Consider the following 21,301-nt stretch of genomic DNA (forward strand, 5'->3'; position numbering starts at 1 on the left):
TTTCAAATAGAAAATCAAATTTCTAAAAAGTTCATTTTCTGCCCTTTCATGTGACACCTCAATCAGGAAAAACGAGCTAGGAATAACAAAATTCTGTTTGTTTCAAGTAATGCTTGCATTTCCATAATTTTATAAACAAATTCGTTTTCAACTGGCAACAAACAGAATTGACAAATCAGCCATGCATGAAGTCTTTTGTCTATTTCTGGTATGTCCAGGCTAATATAGTAACAAAGTTCTGTAAAGCTGGAATATGTTTGAGAAGAATATGAAATATATAAGCCTTTAAATACACTTTGAAGAGAATTTTGATTACTCGCAAAGATGGAGATCAATATCCTCGAGCTGTCTCAGTTTTGATGAATATGATAGAAGCTACATGTATGAAATGTTGTATTATACGACACCACAAGATAAGGTTGTCATTGTGAGGGGGTAGGGTTGTGTGTCTGTGTGTGTATATTTGGGGGGGGGGGGAGGGTTGGCATGGTAATTCTTTGCTGGGTCTTACTTTTAGTCAAGGGAGTTTGCCTAGAAACTTTTCTATCACCGTCATACACAAGTACATCTACTCTTCTTGCAGTGTGTGTGTAAATTATATAATCTCCTCAGTAGCTTGTGGACTTTCAGAGGTTTTGGTCTATTCTACTTATTCAGATAAAACTAAGCCTGCATGGATTTAAAATGAAAACACAAGGAAAATTTAGACCTCAGACTAACTTCCTTTCCTTTGTTAAAACCGATTTTGAACACAAAAGCCTGGACCCAGCATGAGGTTTAAACATTAGTAGATTAGGGCCCATGAGAACAATACATGTAGGCACTCTGCAGCTAATTCATTCAGGATAATAAGATAGTGTGAGCTAATCCGTGGACTCGCTTCCTCATTGATTTCTTAATGGGCTGCTTTGTCTTCAGACAGACCAACTTGACTCCTTATTAGCGGATTTTTTCTTTCCTGTAGTCTCATTAATGTGGTAGACACTAGCCTCCGGGAAACACGATCTGACAGTAAACGTTCTGAAATACTTCCTGTTGAATTGTCATTTCAATTTCTCAGCTCTGTTAGAAAAACAGACAAAATAAATCAAAACCTACATGTACATATATAAACACATTTTTACAACTTTACTCATACTTAGATGATTTCAGAATAACTCTTTGACAAAATCAAACTGCTAATCTCATTCTGAACAAATTATGAATTGATTTGAATCATGTACAAAAGCATACTATTGGTAATTTTCTTTTAGATGTATTGGGAAACAGGTTGCAAAATGGTTCTTAATTAGTTCAACCAGCTTAATAGTGCATTGTAGGCTGTTAATCTTAACCAAGCAATGGTACATTACACCGTAATCTATATCTGTGTGTTTGGCTGTCTATGCTTTGTGTATTGCAAACGGAAGGCTTAGTTGAACTAGCTTAGTGGTTACAGGCCATTCCTGGTTCTTTGAAAATCTTCCGCCAACTTCTTAAAGAAGTAATCTATCTTAATGTGTTTGTCTGTGTGAATGACTTCATGCTTGAATTTCAAAAGAGGTTTACCTTTACCAGCTTAGTGCATAAAGGCTATGTATGACATCCTCAAGATTAAAGACATAATCAGTCTTTCTTCCTTGAGGCGGATTGTGGCAGAAAGGAATTTAATGGGTTATAGTTGAGGCTTAGGAGCCTTACTTAGCTATTTTCATCTCATAAATGCACAGTTTTTGTGTTGCTTCTTTACATGAAGTATTTTCTGCAGGATGAAGATACAGATTGATTTTCAAATAGAAAACATACAGTGACTGTAATAAGGCTATATGTAATAGCATTCTGTTCACTTGGGTTTTGCATAGGTGTAAGGATATTATATTTAAACCATTCATAACTTTCTTGTTATTGTGCTGATTTATTTCAAACTTTTGCCATTCTGTTCTCTTTTTGTCCCTCTCTCATACAAATGAAATTATTTTAAAAGTTGGATTGCCTTTAAAGAGCATTTAAATGCTCTCATTTGTAGTTTGTGATTGGTGTAGCCTTCAACTTTCAAGAAGCGAATGAACATTACTGACATGACACGTACCTGTAGGTGCTAATTACCCTTTTCATCATCCATGTTGTACCATGAGATGCAGACAGTTGTGCGACACATGCTTCTGCCACAACTGCTCTGCGGTCAATTTCCTACATTAACCATTAGACCATTTTCGTAATGTAATCAAACTTTAAATAAATTTTTACAAATGATTTCATTCACCTGTTACAAATAATTGCATTCCAGAAGTGGCAATGCAAATTGCGTTCGCTATTGTTGCTAGTTAGGACAAACATTGTGACTTGTCCTACCTAGAAACATATTTGCGCATTACTTGGTGCGGTTAATTGTGCGACACATGCTTCTGCCACAAATGCTCTGCGGTCAATTTCATACATTAACCAGTAGACCGTTTTCGTAATGTAATCAAACTTCAAATAAATTTTTACAAATGATTTCAGGCACCTGTTACAAATAATTGCATTTCAGAAGTGGGAATGCAAACTGCTTGCATTAACTGTTGCTAGGTAGGACAAACATTGTGGCTTGTCCTGCCTAGCAACGTATTTGCACATTACTTGGTGGCTCACAAGAGCCTAAACTTTTCAATAAATGGAAGTGAATTCAGTAAATATTTTTAGATTACAATATAGTTTATGAACCTGTATTCACTATTTTGTCTTTTCAGATGAAGGAAAGGTGAATATTTTGTGTCCTCTAAGTGGATGTATGCCTTCAGTGTTATTTTGGACAGATAAGGTACAAGGAAGAGAAGCATATTCTTGGTCTAATACACAGGTGAGTATTTAATTGTAAGATTTATTCATAGTTTTTATTGCCTCATGTTAAAATGAAAATATACTTCTTTTTCTATGTCAACAAGATGTTTTTATCAGTGAGAAGACTAGAATTAAGTAAATGAATTTTGGAACGAGAAACATCAGATTATCTATCTATTTAATCATCATATAGAGTGGTGAAGTGTGCACGTCATCAAAAATCTATTTTTAGAATTTCTTAATTTTTTCTTGATATTCTGAAAGAACACCAAAAATAATGTCTGAATGTCGAAAAACAATTGAACATGTTAAGTATTGGCTGAGATATGACCATCTGGATGAATAAATGTCCTATGGGAACTCAGTGTTATATGCTCTGAGTTCCTATGGGGAGTATATTTATTCTGATGGTCATATCTCAGCCAATATTTAACATGTTCAATTGGCTTTCGACAGTTGGACATTATTTTTGATGTTTTTTGGGAAAATGAAGACAAAATTGAGAAATTATAAAAATAGATTTTTATAACGTCACAGCTTCGGTACTCTATTGACTAGTATATATATTAATTTATGTAACTGTTTTACATGTGGGAGCTTGTTTATGTTTTTACAGTGTTACTTGTACGTTAGAGCTCTCCAAATCTATTAGCATGTTCAGACACAAGAAATTCATGTGTAACACGTAAAAAGAATCGTTGTATAAAGGCTCATGGCATATTAAATGGAGCATACAGACCAGAAAACAAAGTTGTATAGGGAAATATATAAAAGGCTGATTTTTAACAGGTCAATTGACATGGCAGCTTGCCAGCTATTAACTTGTGTGTGTATGATTAGCCCCGCCCAATCGTATGACTTTCAGCTTGAGCAGGACCTTGATTCTTTATCAAGTTCTCATTCAAGAGAAAGAGAGAGAGAAGGAGAAAGATGTGGAAGAGAGTGAAAGTAAGAGGTAAAAGGAGAAGTGAGTGAGAGGTTGGAGGAGGAGGAGGAGGAGGAGGAGGAGAGAGAGAGAGAGAGAGGGGGGGGGGGGGAGGGGGGCAGACAGAGAGAGGGAAAGGGGCCAGTGAATTAGAAATAGAATAAGTTTTTACCCCTCCCCCCTCCAAGAAGTAAATCTAAATTTAGAGGCAGTGTAGCAGACAGTTAGAATTAAATTACTAAAGAAAGGTGTAACCCGGAGGGTGGAGACATAAGAGAGACGGTTCAGCCCTCAATATATTCACAGAGAAAAGGTCTAGACATTTGAGGTCTGGTTGAAAATATCAATTTTGTAATCAACACCTGAATTTCCAGATGCCATTGTGTTATGAATTCTCTTGTCTAACTCCCATTTCATATCAAAATCATAATAATGATATAATCTTGAAACATATTAGCTTCCTGTCAACGTAATTCATGTTTGGCTCAGACAGAACACTCATGATATCACCACGGCAACAAAATGATAGGCTGACTTCACAAGTTAGTTCCGAGTAGATGTACATGTATATCAATTTCAGGATCTGCTGTCTAGCAAATGTTTGACCACTGACCAACTAGAGCAGTCTTTTCTCAATCTTCATGCAGTGCAGATCATGTCAAAATACAAATAACAAGGAATTTGTTTCAATCGGCTCACAGTAGAAGTAGAAATGGATATGTTGTCAATGACAAAAGCTGATGATAGTATAGCTTGAGCTTGACAGAGCTGGAGGAAACTAGCAGTGAATACAGTCATTGTGTCCGCAGGTTATCCATTCATTCCTGGCGGGGACCTTACACTTGGACTGACGTAGGTACTTGTCTCCCGGTCTGACCGACTGCGGGATGTACTCGGACTCTAATCTGATTTGACCAGACCTTGATACCAAGGCAACTTTTGTTGTGAAGTGTGATTGCTTACATTTGTGGATAACCTGTGATTGTGTACTCAGCTAGCCTTTGATTTTGATTGTTAATATCTGTTGTTTCTGCTGTGCTTGTTCAAGTGCAAGGAGTCAGTGTTTTTTTTCTTCATTTGGAAAGCTGATTTGAATTGGAGACCTCATTGTGCTTTTATGTAAGTCTATAGTTCAATTTTTTTAGTGATAATTATCAGATAATCAGTCACTGATATGGTCATGAAAGCAGTACATTGGAAACTCCCTACTATGATTATATTGGAACCATGACAATTACCTCATTGTTTGAATTATATTGTTATATTTATTTCATTTCACTTTATCAGGAGTTTTCACTACAAGGTTGGCTTTGAGAGGAAGAAACCTTATCCCTGCTTATTTTGATAAAAATGATAGATGTAATGGAAAATATTCTTTTTCAATAGCATTGATAAGGATTCTGTCTGTATATAATCCTAAAACCATTGTTGTTTTATTATCATTATTTATTTACTAGAATAGTGACTTTAAACAAATTCCATACAATTGTAATCTTAATTGTTTCTAATCACTGTATATACCCTGATTTTTCAACATATTTTTCCACAACTGAGTTAGCTCCTACAAGATTATGTGGAGGTTATTCAGACTCTTTCTTTTTTTTTTTATATTAGAATATTGTTGATGGGAAATGGTTTATTCTTTGGTGAAATAGTTTTATAGGTTTATTGCATGCATGGACTGGGTACATTGTATACAGTAAAGTGGGATGTATTTGGATTTCTTCCAAACAGTGTCAAATGAAAATGTCAAGACGTTGGCAACAATCTTCAAGATGCTCCATTATCTGAGAATGGGAAGGAGGAAGGGGGGGGGGGGGGTGACAAGTATCATTAGGAACATAACAAAATTAAAGAAGAATTTATTTAATAATATGTTACATGTACATGTACATGAACAAAGTGATTCAGGCTTTCTTGCAATTGGTGCAGCTTTTAGAATCTAACTACTTGTTATTTATTCATAGTGGATCAAATTAATTTCATTCAATTCAACTCAATTCAATTCAATTCAATTCAAGTTTCACTTTTATTCACATTACAATAAAGAACAAACTACACGTAGCTTGAACAATTAATTTGACACGACAAATGGAGAAGTCTTTTCTTTTAATAGGGTAAAACCTGTTTTAGTGGCCACCTCTAGCTACAATGGCCACCTGTATAATAGTGGCCAAGTATTTTGTCTCCCTTGAAAAGAAATGTGTGTTGTAGAACCTGTCTGTAGTGGTCACTTTTCTGTTCCCCTTGAGTGGCCTTTATAGACAGGTTTGACTGTACATGTACATTAATACCTTTCAGAAGAATGGAGACATTTCACAAAGTCACTTTTTTTTCCTTCATTTTATAAGTTCTTAATCTGTAAATATATGTCCTTGGTATTTTCTATATGAGTGTGTTATCTGAATATGGTGTGTCACTTTTCCAACTTACCCCCCCCCCCCCCCCCACACACACACACACACATTTGGAAAGCTGGAGAAGACCCTTTTTATGGAGAACGCTGACAGCTGAGTGAATTTTCTAGAAATTCTAAGTCTATATTTTGTCTGTAAATGTATCTCATGTTGTTTTCAAGTAAATCTTACATCTTACCTTTTATCCACATTTTTCAACATTAAAAAAGATATACTGTAAGACCCCATTTTTATGGAACAAATTGACAGCGAGATTAATTGAAATCCTTCCTTATGCCCCAAATTCCAAACCTTTGATTTGTCTGTGAATTTGAGTCATGTTGTTTTCAAGTGAACATGATATAATAATTTTAAGGCACATTTTTCAACAATCAGTAAGATAGAAGACCCTATTACTGAAGAAATTGACAGTAAGATTGATAGAAATCCTTCCTTTAGCCCCAATTTCCAAGTCTTTGTTTTGTCTGTAAATTTAATTCATGTTGTTTTTCATGTGTCATGAGTCAGGCCAAGAGGCCCTGATGTTTGAGGGAGAAAATTGTCAGTATCATTCCCAGAATATTTTTATAGATGTGCCACTCACCCATTCCTTAAAGGAAACCTCACCCCAAAGAATAAGTGTACATGTATGCTGAAAATGAGATGTATTCTTGCCCTTTGTTGTACAATATATCCTTCTGAAATTATACAAGAGATGTAAAAAAAATGAATAAAAAACTGCTATAGTTTTTTTAATCACTGTCAGGAATTTCCTTTAAGAGCCTTTACTTATGATTTCACGTTTCATTGTAAAATTGTGGAATGAAATATCTGTTGTATGAATAATATGTAATACATTGAGGCTACTTGTCTCTGTTTGATGACAACGTAGATCAAAAATGCATGTAATACAGCCATTGTTTGTCCAAGCACCTTGTTTAAGAAGAGATTTTGAATTCTCTAGTTCAAAACTTAAGTTTATAGGGCAGAATTCATAGTCCACTGCATCATGGAAAGAATTAATACTGCCTGTGATTTTAATGATGGCATATTGTTTCTTTTTAGTGATTGTGAACTTTGTCCTGTTTAAATGATAACCTAACAATTTGAGGCATTACAATTTTTGATGAGTCCTGTAGGCACCCTGCAATTTGTTAAATTATTAATCTTATTTTTTAATTTCCTTCTTATACCCTCAAAGTAGAAATCAATCTCTCTTTGTTACAGTGGGAATATACATGGAAGGGGACAACAATACAGCTATATGTAAAGTTTGAAAGAGCTAAAAAAAAAAACGGTCTAGAAGACTAAAGAAGAAAAAGAAGAAGAAGGAGGAGAAGGAACGAGAAGAAAGGAACAAATATTTTGAGAGAAACTTAGCAAATCCTAAAAGAGCTACTGTGATTTATGAAAACTGTATTCACTCTAGGTATTTTTTAGTACTTTATACTTCTTGAAAAGAACCTTTTTATTTCATGTACATTGTCATTTTGTCACCAAACCCCCCTCCCCCCCCCCCAAAGAAAAAAAAATGGCCCACGCATTCTATAAAAATATAGAGTAGGGATGGTTGTTTTTAATGTTGTCTATGGCACTATATGCATGTGACTTTCTTTATGGGAAAATCTGATTCTGTTTGTCATCTGAGGGACCAAAATGTTTGATGTCAATGTGAATGTTTAGCTTTCTGTTTGTCATAGGAACACCTCCGGGGGAAGTTTTGTTGATAGTATCAGAAACGATCCAGAAAGGATGTTGCTTGATCTCTTTCACGTCTACCTGCTTTGAACCAATGCTCAGAGAAAAGGCAGATCAGAGAAAAGTGACATGTTGTTGACAAGTGCTGTGTTATCATGCCAGATGTCATTGTACGTGGATGTAGCTGTAAAGTTCCTTTTCTGTGTCTTTGAGTGTAGTTTCAAGAAGTCTAACTGGTGCTCCGAAAATTATGATGAAGAACAAAAGTCAAATGAGAATGGGGAAAGAGGAGGAGTATGGGGAAGAACTGAGGGAGGGAAATTTAGGGTGAAGAGCCTTGAGGAGGGGAAGAAAGGGAGGGAGGGGAAAGAAAGGGAGGGGAGGAGGAAGGAAAAGGGAGCTAAGGAGGGACGGACGAAGAGAGAGAGAGAGAGAGAGAGAGAGAGAGAGAGAGAGAGAGAGAGAGAATGAGAGAGAAAGAAATAAGGAAGGAGGAAGTAGATTGGGGGAAGGAAGAGGTCAATGACTAGGAAAAAAAGAAAAGTAAAAGGTAGAAAAGAAGATGAATGAGGAAAAAGGAAAAGAAAAAGTGCCAAAGGGATATTTAAAAGGAAAACAAGAGCGGGTAAATATACATGTAGAATAGATAAAGAAATGTGAAGAAAGAGGCAGAATAACAGGGAGGAACATTCGGACAATAATTCTCATAAAACAAGAGAACTGTGGAGAATTAAGAAAGAACATTTGAGAATGAAATACTCCATACTGACAGACGCAGGGGATGCATTCCATTTTCAGAATACTGCCGTCATCACAGACAGAAAGTAAAAACAACATTTAAACAGATATATTACTTTTAATCTGTCTGCATGAGTTACAAATATCCTGACGTTTTGTGTAGTTGGAAGTGACAATGATTGATGCTACCAAGTCATTTCTGTCATCCTAATTCAATGAACCCAATGTATCAAATAGCAAAGAATGTAGAACTGTCAGAAATCATCTTCATGAAACAGTATACCACTATTCTCTCCCTGTTTTTCGTGACTGAAATTGCACAATCTTGCTCTCCTTTTCTTTCTTTCTTTCTTTCTTTATTAAAGGCACATACATGTGCATGTACTGTACATACACTATTCAACTGAAAGGCAGTGTTTTTGAAGAAGAAGAAAGAAAAAAAAGTCCAGACAATTTTAAGAGCCATATTAGCAGCCTCTTTTTTCTTGATTAGCAGTGCAAAAATTAGCTCTCCCTTTTATTCTCTCTCTATTTAATACACATGCTTGCACTTTAGTATTCATTTTATAGGCAACAACACACAAACCAAACTGAAAAAATAAGTCATGATAACTTTAAGAGCCATATTATGATAAGTGCAAACCCGGCATTAAATGAGCCCAATGAATGCATAATGTAGCGACAAATTTCAATTTTCCGTGAAATTGGCACATAAATCTTTGTGAACATTGCAAATCTTTTTGCCAGTGAGTAACCTGCTATCGTATTGAAAAGGCATCAAACGACAGTGGGGTACGATATAAGATATCATTAGTTTTTGAGAATTTTTCTTCAATTGCATTTTTAATTCACAGTAGTTTAGTGTCTTGCCAATCAGAGGCATTACTTAAGGAGTATGGTATCAAGAAGTAGAACGGTGCAAATCTTAATCTATTTTTGTAGAGCTCTAGCATTTCAATTTGAAATTGCAACATTTTTCTTTTGTTTAAAGACACTAGAGGTTACAGCACTGTTACCATGACATCCTTGAAATGAGACAAAATTACTGGTGGTCGGAAACTTGGAACATTGAAAAGCTAACATGTAATGTGTCATCACATCATAAAGTGACTGCATTGCTTGTAAACCTCTCTTTCATACCGAGAGGCACAACTTATTGTTGACGGTCATCAAAGTAAGTCTGTAATGTTGGCATGGGACCTGGGTGTATTTGCTTGCACTATTTGCAGAGTAAATTATATGTGCTTTAGTTATTTAACCATCTCACCACTGCATGAAAGCATACATGTACATGGATACACAACAATAAAATACACAACATTATCGTGCACATGTTAATAATTGATAACTGTTATACTGAACACATACGCATTTACAGATGTTCATAACTTAATCTATCGGGTGTACATTACAATGTTAATATCCATCCACAGTGTAATTGGGACAAAGAGAGGCATATGGGGGTTTAAAAAAGAAGCTTAAGTTTTCAAACTTGCAATAAAGATAGAAAACAAGTTTATGTTTGCTATCTTCAAGCTAAGCTTAGACCTCTGATAGGTCATTAGGCCATTTCTAGTTATGTAATACAAATTATTTTTTTCACCTGTTACAAATAACTGTTTTGCAGTAGTCAGAATGTAAATTACATACTTGAGTTGTTGCTAGATAGGAAAAAAATAGCTCACACCTACATTGAAAGTCATTTCAGATTGATTGTTTGAGACATTAAAGATAAAGTTCTGGTCATGCGATTGCATTGTGAAAGAAAAGATGTGGAATACGGTAGATCAGAAAAAGTTGATCATTTAGCATGTAAGTATTGGTGTGTACTGCAAGGTTCTGGAGTCATCAAAATCATAATAAATTTGGCCCAGTCTTGGTAAAGTAACAAGCACTGTACACAGAGGACTACACAAATGGTGTCAGGGTAATTACCTACCTTGATTTCCTTATCTGTATATGCTCATTACTCAGCCAGTATACATTCTATAACACAATTGTTTGGCAAATGAAATTTATTTGTAATCTTGAATATTCAGTGTAAGTTTCATTTGATTCTGTGAGAAATCATTTTCTATTTTTTACCAGAACTCAAGTTTATCTTTAAAGTAAATACAAAACTACTTGGTTGTATCAAATCCTTCCCGGTGAATGTTCACAATGGTATCATGTTTTCCATTCCAGCAGTGTAAATAATACTGTATGAATGCTTTAGCTCTCCGTCGGATGGGGGGGGGGGGGGGGTGTATGAACACCAAGTATTAGCTGTTAGTCCTGGCTTGGTGCACGCATGCAGGGTTGGTTGTGTGGGATGTTCTATACCTGTGGCATTTGAGTGTATGACTGCAGAGCATAGCGGATGTCAGAGTTTGGCAAGCTCTCCTCTTGTCAGAGCTTGGGAAGCGTTTCTCGGTAGAGTGAAGTTGTGAAGCATTAGCCAGGACCTGACCAGGGTTTCAGAGAGGTTTCACAGAGAAGGAGGGTAATTGGAATCAACACTTTGACTTGGGACCGTAGAGTATGTTTTGTAAACTAGTACAATTGCGAATACAGCTGGCTTTGAGGTTGTGCATGGCCAGTAATTTGAAGTGAAGTGAAGTGAAGAGGGAAGATACAGAAGGAGAACAGGACAATGCCTATATCATTCCATGTAGTGAATCACAAAGAGAGAGAAAGAGAGACAGAAAGAGGGAGAAAGGAGGAAGATAAGAAACTTACATGTAGGAAACTTTGATACATTTTAGCAGTTCCTGGCACTGTACATTCACATTTCCAAGGATTGTGATGACTGACTTTTTTTTTTGGGGGGGGGGGGGCTTCCTTTGCTGTTGATCATAGGGCAAGAATACATAGCAGAATATCATGAGCATGATACGATCAGGTATATAGCAGGTTGCAGTTTTTTCTGCAATTTATATCGATCAGGACTGTGAATGTGAATCCTTTTCTTGTTCTTTCATATCTCCCTCTCTCTTTCTCTCTCTCTCTCTGAGTTTTATCTGTGCTTAGACACATTGCTGTATCAGAGCTATGTAAATGTTACTTATTTTTATTTATAATTATTATTGTGAGTAACCCTTGTAATCATTAGTTAAAAAGAATTTCCCTCTCTTCTTTATCTTCTCTTAGACGATTGAGATGAGGAGAAGAGACCTTTGGTGAGCTGATGACGTACCTACCCAGTGTCAAGGCTTCAGACTTCTACACCAAGGTGACAGATCGGAAGCACAGCAGAAGCCTCCATGGGACACAGGAGACCCTCCACCGTCCAGCAGGTGTCCTGCTACCCATTACACTCTGCCCCAGGATGAGGGCGCTCTTGCGATTACAGACATACACCGTGGCAATCGCTCTTTCCAGCCTGATCTCCGTGACGCTGATCTTCTACACGTTCAGCAGCGGGGGCGGAGGCAGCGGCATCCAGGGAGGATCCTTGTTCTCAAACTACCGTCGGATCAATCACCTGGAGCATGCGGTGGAGACTTTGAAAAGCAAGCTCTCAGAGGCAGAGGCCTACGAGAAGGAACTCCTGGTGAAGATTGAGGATCTGCAGGAGCAGGCCAACTCGGAACATGCCAGTACCATTCAGGTACGGGGGATCGAAGAGCGAAGTGGATGGGAAGGGGTGGGAGACTCCCCTGATAATGCCCCGGGCCACAATGCCAACCAGCGCCAGCAGCAGATCTACAGCTGCAGGCACACGGACATCATCAAGGTCGGCAGGACGATCGGACAGGGCCACACGAAGGTGGTCCAGGAAGGGACGTTGCTTGGTCGGAAGGTTGCGGTCAAGAGCGCTGGCATGCAGGTTAAAAGCGTGAAGGACTGCCTCGAGAAGGGCATCTACCACAAGAAGGAGGACTGTCTCATTCTAGCCATGTACAAAGTACTGAAGGAAGCCATGATCCTGCGTCAGGTCAGGCATCCACACATCGTGAACCTGATAGGACTGTGTGCTCGCAGTGAGAACGGGAGTCCTAACATCAAGGAGAGGGGCATCACCCTGGTGGTGGAGCTGGGGACACCTGTCCATCTTCATGAACTGGTGGAAGACACCTGGGCCAAGAGAGTCAAAGTAAGTTCACCTCCTCTTCATCAATTCCTTCTGTGCCATTAATTTTTTGAACAGTTGTCATAAATGAAATTTCAATTGTTCAAATTCTGACTTTAAATGCTTGTATCAATGTTAAATTACCGATAGGCTCATACCTGTTGATGATCCAAGAAGATAATGAAAGATTTTATTGGTCAATCCTCAAATTGTTGGGAGGAATTTGTTGTGCATAACACAGAGGAAGTTAAGGACAGTCTCTCAAAAGTTCAGCTCCAACCCTTTTTCTAAGGGGGGGGGGCACAAAATATTAGAGATCCATGTACATGCAAGTTCATGTTTCTAATATTTGACATTTTAAGGGTCTGAAATAAGATTTGGGTACTTTGAGCCCCTTGTTAACTTTGAGCCTTAAAAAGCATAAATTTACAAGAGCATAAAGGGTTCAGGGTGTTCAACTGTTTGTATGCCAAGTTTTCTTGCTAAAGATCTACATGTTTAAATGTACATGTAGCTTGATACATGTACTGTACAAAGAAGTCCTTGTAGCCTTGTTTGTAAAGTTTTGAAGTTGCTCAAACCTGTGAATGACCAAATGACTCTGGTTTATTTTATTCTTTGTAATGTATTCTTAAAATCATGAATATTTCTTTTTGAAGAAATGCTGTTGATAAGAATTCTCCAATTTCAAAGAAGCATTGAATACCTGTGTCGTATTTTACCTTTAATCTTTAATCTTTGATGAACACAAACCGTTTTTTGTCTCATTGCTTATTTCCCTTTCCGCCAAAATACGAGACTCTGTTTCCTTCAAAGCCAATTTGATTTGTGAATGTAACATGACTGGGCTACAAAATTATGCTGACTTGTGTGGGCTCAACCGTGATGTACGTTTTAAAAAAATGTGGTTGTAATGTCAAACTTACTACATGTACATGTAGGCCTACAGTGTGTAACTTTCTTTTTTATTTTATTTCATTTTATTTTTGTGTTTGGTTTATTATCTTTATTTTTTTCTACAGCTAAACTTCTTTTCCATCTAGTCTTCTTTTTCTGCTGCTTGAAAGGAAATGTACAGCTTTTCTAAAACTGAGTGTACAGGTACATTGTAGTTTCATCATCACATACATGATGCATTTCTGCTTTGTAAATCTGTATTCTAAATGTGCTCAATATGTACTTGATCTTCTCCAATGCACACTGAATAGAGAATAAATTTTGGAGCCCGTCCAAGCTTAAATCAAAACCGACGCTGTCCGATGTAAGAGCGAAGGTACATTATTTCCTTCCATCAACAAGCTGTCCACACACAGGGATGCACTGTCGGGAGAGTCATACAATCCCTCAGCTAATTTGAGAATCTGATATAGGTTAAATCCAATTTTCATTTTCAAATGATGTGCATTTTTTTCCTTCAATGCAAACCAGAGTGGTTTAGGTGTAGCAATCACCAAAACTTTTTTTGCTCTTTATGCAAGGGGTTCAATATGGCTCTACTGTATCAAAAAAGTGAGCTTCACATTTTACTTCTACAAAGAGATATTGCAATTCATACATGCTCAGTGAACATAAAAAACATTATGTTGAGTGGACTAGTTAACGCACACATACATGTATGCACCTAGCGTAAGACGCACACACCGGCCTGTATGCAGGGTTTCATGTCATCCTTTATTTTCTTCATACAAGTTAGATAACTCAAGGTTAATTTCTTTCTTGTGAACATCAAACAGTTTGAGAATTTTTAGGCAACTATGTATATTTCTCGTCCAAATAAGATATTGTTTATGCCCCTTTTGCGAGCGAGTTACTTCATATCTCTCTTTTTATATACAAATCTACAATGTTTCTTTGTACTATAACTATAACATCTCTAGTGTAAAAAGGCAAACAATTTGCACAACTGTAAGTGATATTCTCATCCATTTGTATCATCAGAGCATCACACTAAAAGAAATAACAGCATCTCCATATTTACTGATTAATCAACACCTCCTCCTAGAGCTAAGCTTCCAAGGCGGGATCAAACAACAAATCCAACGCCCAAATCCCACTAACAAAACCGACAAATCCAAGCATAACAGACAAGTTTAATACCATCCCTGACGCATTGCAGAGCAAGTTCACATTCTTATGAAATCATGGCAGAATTTGCCCCATTATTTCCTGTGTTGAGTGATCCTAATTCAAATTCCACATTTTCTTTTACTCCAGAGTACTTTCAGGGAAAATTGACATTTCCTTTCATAAGTTCTAATTCTGTGCGATGTGCTGTTGAACATGTGTTGTGCTCAGGTACACGTATGAAGACATCCCTTGACAGGCAACATTAGTATTGATGAATGAAACTATAGTTTATTAGTTTTCATTTTTCTTAATCCAGGGAGTGGTCGTTTAACAAAGATCCTGCAAAACTGTTAAATGAAAAGTACAAGAGAGTCAATTTCAAAGTACCGGTAGATAATTTAGCAGTTTTATGATAAATTGAACCCTGATTTTATAATCGTGCATTTTTTGCAGGGGGGGGGGGGGGGGGAGGGGGAAATATCACAATCTATTAAAGCAAAAATTTGCCTTTTCTTTCTTAGTTTTGTATTAAATTTTCTTTTCATAAGAATGCCATAGTCCTAGCTCTCTGTGATCGGCAATGCCGATTCAAATCAGTTTCAAAGTATAGCAAAAACATGACCATAACAAAGGAATGATCTTTAATATATAACAATGTAAGTATCAAAGCCTGGATTACATCCTAATGAACTACAAACAAATTCATAATTTCACATCTAAGTCTTGAGAGATGAAAAAAACAACTTTTTGCATAGATATACATATAGGTGTGATTTTTGTAGGCCAAAACTCAATTTTCGCCCCAAATCTAGCCTTTAAAGCCATCATGATCGTAAACCTGTCTACAAGAAATCTTGAAGCGAGATGGAGGAGGAAGCAGACTTGTCATGGTGAAACCCATCCTTCCTCTTCATGATCTTCCACCTCTCAAGTTGAAAAACACCCAACGCTCAGTCATGGCCCATCAAGTACAAAGATGTAAAGAGATAGGCTGAAAAGGAATGGGCACGGCAGAGCTAAAGTTAGCACGCACAAGTTTCATGACACCATGAGTTCCGAAAGATATAGACCGTATTCTCAGAAGCATGAAGTTGTGAAAAGAAAATTCTTATCTAAGGTCTAATCGTGTATAAAAGGATCCCCACCCCAAGTTAGAACTATATTGTTCTATTCCTATTACAGAGACTGAGCACAAATTTCTGCCAAAATGTGTTTTCTTCTCGCGCTGATTATCATTTGAAAGAAAATGCAAAATAACAACTACATTTAAGAAATCATAAAATGTAATGGTCTTGCCCCAAGTTTACAAATTGACAAAGATGCAGAGGTATGAACAAGGCCAAGGTCTGTTGATGTACATGTAGGGCAGGTACGTATCATGTTTTTTTTTTAAGAGTGTGAACAGTTTGAGAACTTGAAGATTCTAAAGTATGAATAGATCTGCTGAGCAGGGATGTATTGGGAAAGGTTCACAATTTCAGAGTGTGAACAGCTTGAATTCTTAAAGATTCAGAAGTACAGTATGAATAACACCAGTGTCTGTCACAGGCTTGGGTGAAACGGAGATAAAAAAGAACGCATCCCTCGACCCCATTCTCTTGATTTATTGACCCAGATAGATTTATGTGTGCATGAACCCTACAGAAAGTGCATTTGTAACTCCTTGATTGCAGTTCCGGTTACATAGCATTTTCTTCAATTGCTTAGAATTCACATTTAGATTTATTTCAAAAGCAGCAAAGTCATCAGAATTGAGATAATTCTTTTCCATACTAGATGGTCATTTCTAGATACAGGACTTGGAAGGAATTCCTTGAATTCATGAATGAAATCACTACTAAAGCGCATTGATATTCAAATCAAATTGGCAACTTTTGATGTTGACTACATGTAGCCTGTACTTTGCACAACATATGAAACATTATTATTTCAAATTACCGGTACTAATACTTACTATTAGAGATTTGATGTAATTAATGTGGGAATGCTAGGACCTTGAACAGATCTAAAAAGGTCTGTAAAAACATGGGAAATTATCTTAAAAGATCCCATTGGCACAAAAAATGAAGATTGCCAATTTGTTTTCCTTTATGTACATGTACCTGCGTGTTAGTGATTATCAATTTTTCAAACTTGTGGTGATTGATCGATGTACAGCCTGTAATCCAGTTTGCTTGGGTATGGTAAGAATTTGTTCTAATGATCTAATCTATAAAAAAAAAGTATTGTATAATTATATTTGATACCACAAAGATTTTCAGCTTGTCTTGTAAAAGATTTGAGACATTTCCTAAAACATGCTAATGGATCTGATTGGCAGAACACATCATGTACTTGAGTCATTTCTCTATTTTTGTCTTGTTATTATACATTCAGGGAAAGTCAGATTTTTTCATGCATGTGGCATCCTTCACTGGGGTTATCTTAACTGATATTTGCGAAGGGAAATTAAGTAGCAGATTTTAACAGCAAGATTAGGCATTATCTCTTGCTTTAATTATGATTTATATGATGTAAGTTTAGTTGAAAGTCTTTAATAGACTTTATCAAAATATATGTTTTCAGACAGAAAAAAGGGTTTAAAATGGATACAATTTTGCATCCCACATAATTTGCATTATAAGGAATTTATATTCTGAAGAGACAATTTTTCCAGAGTTTTTTCAACAAAATGCAATTTGCATCAGTGATCGAAATGATTATATTAAAAAATTAGTGGAGGTTCTTCAAAACACAGTTATTGTACAAGTTCATGTATCAATTTGCTATATGACAGTTTTAGGCTAATGTAATTTTGAATTCAAATTCCATTTATTTATAGATTCTGATTGAAATATTTTGCAAAAGAGTTCATTCAAAGTACAACCCTGAAACATCATCATTTTACCTGTGTACACTGATCAAAACTCAATCCTAGAATGACTATTTTCATTTGATACCCCACTGCAATAATCCAATCTTATATCATGCTTCCATATCTCCACAAGTAGACCAGATCTAGTTTCCGAACTTTGATATTAATCTTATTGGCCCTCTGGATTAAAGCATTAGGGATACGGTATTCATTCGTGTACTTCATGACCCCAGCCACAGGATCACTGAAGTCAACCAGTGTGAGATTAGTTTAACACCCAAAGGAATGAAGATCTGTTTAAAATGCTCTGGAAAAAAAGGGAAACTTATGATTATGTTTACTTTTCAGTTTTTCTGTATTTGTTTTATTGCTGAATAAAGGATATGACATTTTGACCTACATTTGCTGCATCAAATTCAGTTGTTTTTGTTTTCTTTAATGTTATAATGTTTTCTTTCGTTCATTCCTTTAAAACAAAGAAGATTTTTAGATACTTATCAGTTCTCTGTCTTTAATTGTCTTTGTATCATCAATAAAGGATCTGACTTTTTGACCTCCATATGTGGCATGTTTCAATTTGTTACATACACGTAAGTTCAGTGCTGATGTTGCTCTCAGTAGTAAGGTATGCTGAGAAGATAGAAGCCTGCATTTGACTTTCAAACATTGAACTTTGTAGAACATATTGAAAATTAGAATTATATGCAATCACCTTACTTTTCAGCATTTATAATCCATTAATACCAATGAATGACATGTTCAAGTACATATGTGTACAAAAAATAACTAGGCCTACATGAATGAAGAATTTAGGACAGGACCATCGTTCTGCAGGATCGATAGGATGTAATCCCAACGCGCAATCCAGAACTAATTGATTCAAAGACCACTGGTTCCTCCTCTGACCAGAGCCATTTACTTTATAAAATCACCCTAAAATTTGTTTCTAATATTTTTCTTAGTACTGCATGGAGATTGGCAGACTGTTGCAGTTTCTTTCCTCTTAAGTCATTTTTCTTTATAAAATCACCCTGAAATTTGTTTCTAATCCCAGACCATTTCATCCTCTCTCTTCCTATAGTACTGCATGGAGATTGGCAGACTGCTGCAGTTTCTTGAGGATTCGCCGATGGGCAGCACGGCCATCAGTGACTTCAGGGACGAGCAGTTCGTCATAGTGGACGGTGCCCTCAAGCTGTCCGACGTGGACGATCTGAGCAGCACCGAGCCAGACTGCGATGAGAACATGCAGTGCCTGGTCAACGGCAAATCTGCTGGTCAGTGTTCCTTTCATTCTTTTTGTCAATTCAATTTCAATTCATTTTATTTCCAATTCTCGTAAAAAAGTACATTCAACAATACGGTACATTATACATTGTGAGCAAATATATAAACAATACAAAGAATATGGAGGAGCCTGCAGAGGCCATTGACCTTTGCATTGTCGATATGAAGATCTTGATTTTGAGGGGAACATTTTAGATTTATAAAGTTTGATCCTAAGTGAATGCTGCTCTTCTTCTGGTATAATTCTGTGAAATAATTAGTTGTGAGACTGAGGGCGCGTTCATGCTTGATTTTGAAGGCAGAATGAGCGATTTGTAACGCTCATCGTAAACGCTCATCGTAATCGCAGTTCCACGGTGCACAGTTCATGCTCACTTCTCCAGGCAACTCTCCTTGGGTGGCCTTCAGCTGGATTCGCAAACCTGTGTGCCCATGCGACGTAGACCCACTAGAGGTCAGTGCGTTGACCCCATTTAAACGCGTTTACAAATTGTAAACGCATCTTTTTGTTAGTTTACAATCGGCGATCATGATCGCCGTTTTTCGGTGATTCTACAAAAGTGAGCATGAACGCAATCGTGTTTTAACTAAACGCGTAACAGATGCCTGATTCTGGCCGTCAAAATCAAGCATGAACGCGCTCTGAGTGTAACAGGTGTGGATAAATGAGGACAAAAAAAAATACTGGAAAGAGGAAGTGAGAGAACACGAGTGAAGATCAACCCTATACCAGCTTACATCGACCAATGCAACAAACACGATTGTAGGACATGCCTCAGTCAACTTTTGTCACACAAACCATGTACTTGTTTTCTATACATGTACATAGCCTACTCTCAACAATGTGATAGGTCAGGGTTTCAATCCATGGCGAACAACGAGTTAATAGTAATACAAAGTTTTGGGGAAATTTTGAAAATTGGCCGGATAGTGATTCTTTACTATTTTGATATATTTAGATGCCCCTGTGGATGTATTATAAGCACCAGAAATTTAGCCCCTAAAACACTTGTAAATTTTGACAAATAAAAAGAATTTGGAGTTGTGATACATAATATTCAAATTGGGAATAGCCCATCAATCAATTGTAGTCAAGAAACATTGTTTTATAGCGAAATTAATATCTTGACCTTGAGAGGGAGCTATAGAGCAAAAAGAGTTTACTATTTATAATTTCATCACTTGGGACTCGATTTCAACCACGACAATGATCACTGAATATTGTAGGATCACATATGCTTCCAATATGTTCATTTGAACCAAATTCATGACCCCATACCAAAACTTTGTATTGAGGAGGCAGTGCAATTTAGGCAAGGACTTTCTATTGCATGCATGAAGGTAATCCACTGAGCTTGAAAAAAAAAACAATCAAAACACACCCACCAACCACCCAATAGTTTGAGATAAATATAAGTACAAAGAGAAGGAAAACAAATTCAGTTTTGTCCTATTCACTTGATAAAAGCCAGACACAAATTATGCCAAGAATTCAGCCTCACCCCCGCCCACCACCTTTTTATAGCCTTGTTGCACTGCAGGACTGCTGTGATTCTGACAACTCAAGATACCCATTAACGGCAGAAGGAAGCAAGTAGTGATTGGATATGACATGGAAATCATCATTTTTACATTACCAATAGGGCACGCATGTGACATTGACTTTTTAATGTTGACCACATGTTCTTGACATGCCTACACCAGATGAATGTGCATGAACATAATGGCGCCTTTGAATGCTTTTGCAGATAAATGGCGCTATACAAATGCTGTTCATCATCATCATCATCATAATGTGAGCTATCCTAGCTAATGAGGAGGTTTTTGCGTCCAATTAAAAAAAAAAATGTTTTTGTTGACATGCTGCCTTATTGCACTTACATTTGGATTACGGTACATTTTGTCTGGATATACATCAGTTTCAAAAAGTATTTTTGCTTTGGGAGAGGATGGCAGACAGATTAAACTTAATTCAAGGAAATAAAGTTGCCTCCCTCCATTCTATACACTTATTCATTGCACTGGCCTTTGATAAATCTCAATTTCTTCTAGTACACAGTCACAAAGGGATTAAAAGCATGTTTTCCTCAGAAATATAAATTGATGTATAACGTCTATCAAGGAGCATATAACAATGTAAACTAGGTGGTATTGGTTTAATTAAGAGCCCCCCCCCCTCCAAGAACTATTGAAATTACTAGCATTCAATGTTTCATCAGGTACATTTTATAGGTGTATATGTTTGTAGAAATTGTAGGATATATTCCACTCCAAGGGACTCACTGTTTTACATCATTTCCAAGGGACTAGGTGATTGTGGATATCAGGATTCAGGGATTGACACCATCACAGGCATCCTCAGCAGGGCGCCAAGCAAAACACAGGAAAAGAGCCTGGAGTCATTTCCTCTCTCATCACAAACACACCACTATCTCGCACACTAGCACGCGTCAGAGAAATGGTCACCAGCCCTCCCTGTTAGGTCA

General features: G+C 36.8%; 1 protein-coding gene across 3 annotated transcripts in view; it reads left to right on the forward strand.

Annotated features, from left to right (window-relative positions):
* LOC580547 overlaps window positions 1-21,301 on the forward strand; it is a 38,536-nt gene that overhangs the window by 9,324 nt on the left and 7,911 nt on the right. For 2 of the 3 annotated variants that reach the window (XM_030991616.1, XM_780599.5), the window contains exons 2-4: window positions 2,709-2,818; window positions 11,686-12,631; window positions 18,610-18,805. In XM_030991616.1, coding sequence (XP_030847476.1) covers window positions 11,723-12,631; window positions 18,610-18,805 — 1,105 coding nt within the window. In that variant the 5' untranslated portion in view covers window positions 2,709-2,818; window positions 11,686-11,722. Of the gene's footprint in view, window positions 1-2,708; window positions 2,819-4,704; window positions 4,844-11,685; window positions 12,632-18,609; window positions 18,806-21,301 lie in introns of those variants that run through there. The other variant, XM_011684200.2, reaches the window with a different exon arrangement.

Source organism: Strongylocentrotus purpuratus, unplaced genomic scaffold (assembly GCF_000002235.5).
Source record: "Strongylocentrotus purpuratus isolate Spur 01 unplaced genomic scaffold, Spur_5.0 spur5_scaffold_2, whole genome shotgun sequence".
Classification (NCBI taxonomy): Eukaryota; Metazoa; Echinodermata; class Echinoidea; order Camarodonta; family Strongylocentrotidae; genus Strongylocentrotus; species Strongylocentrotus purpuratus.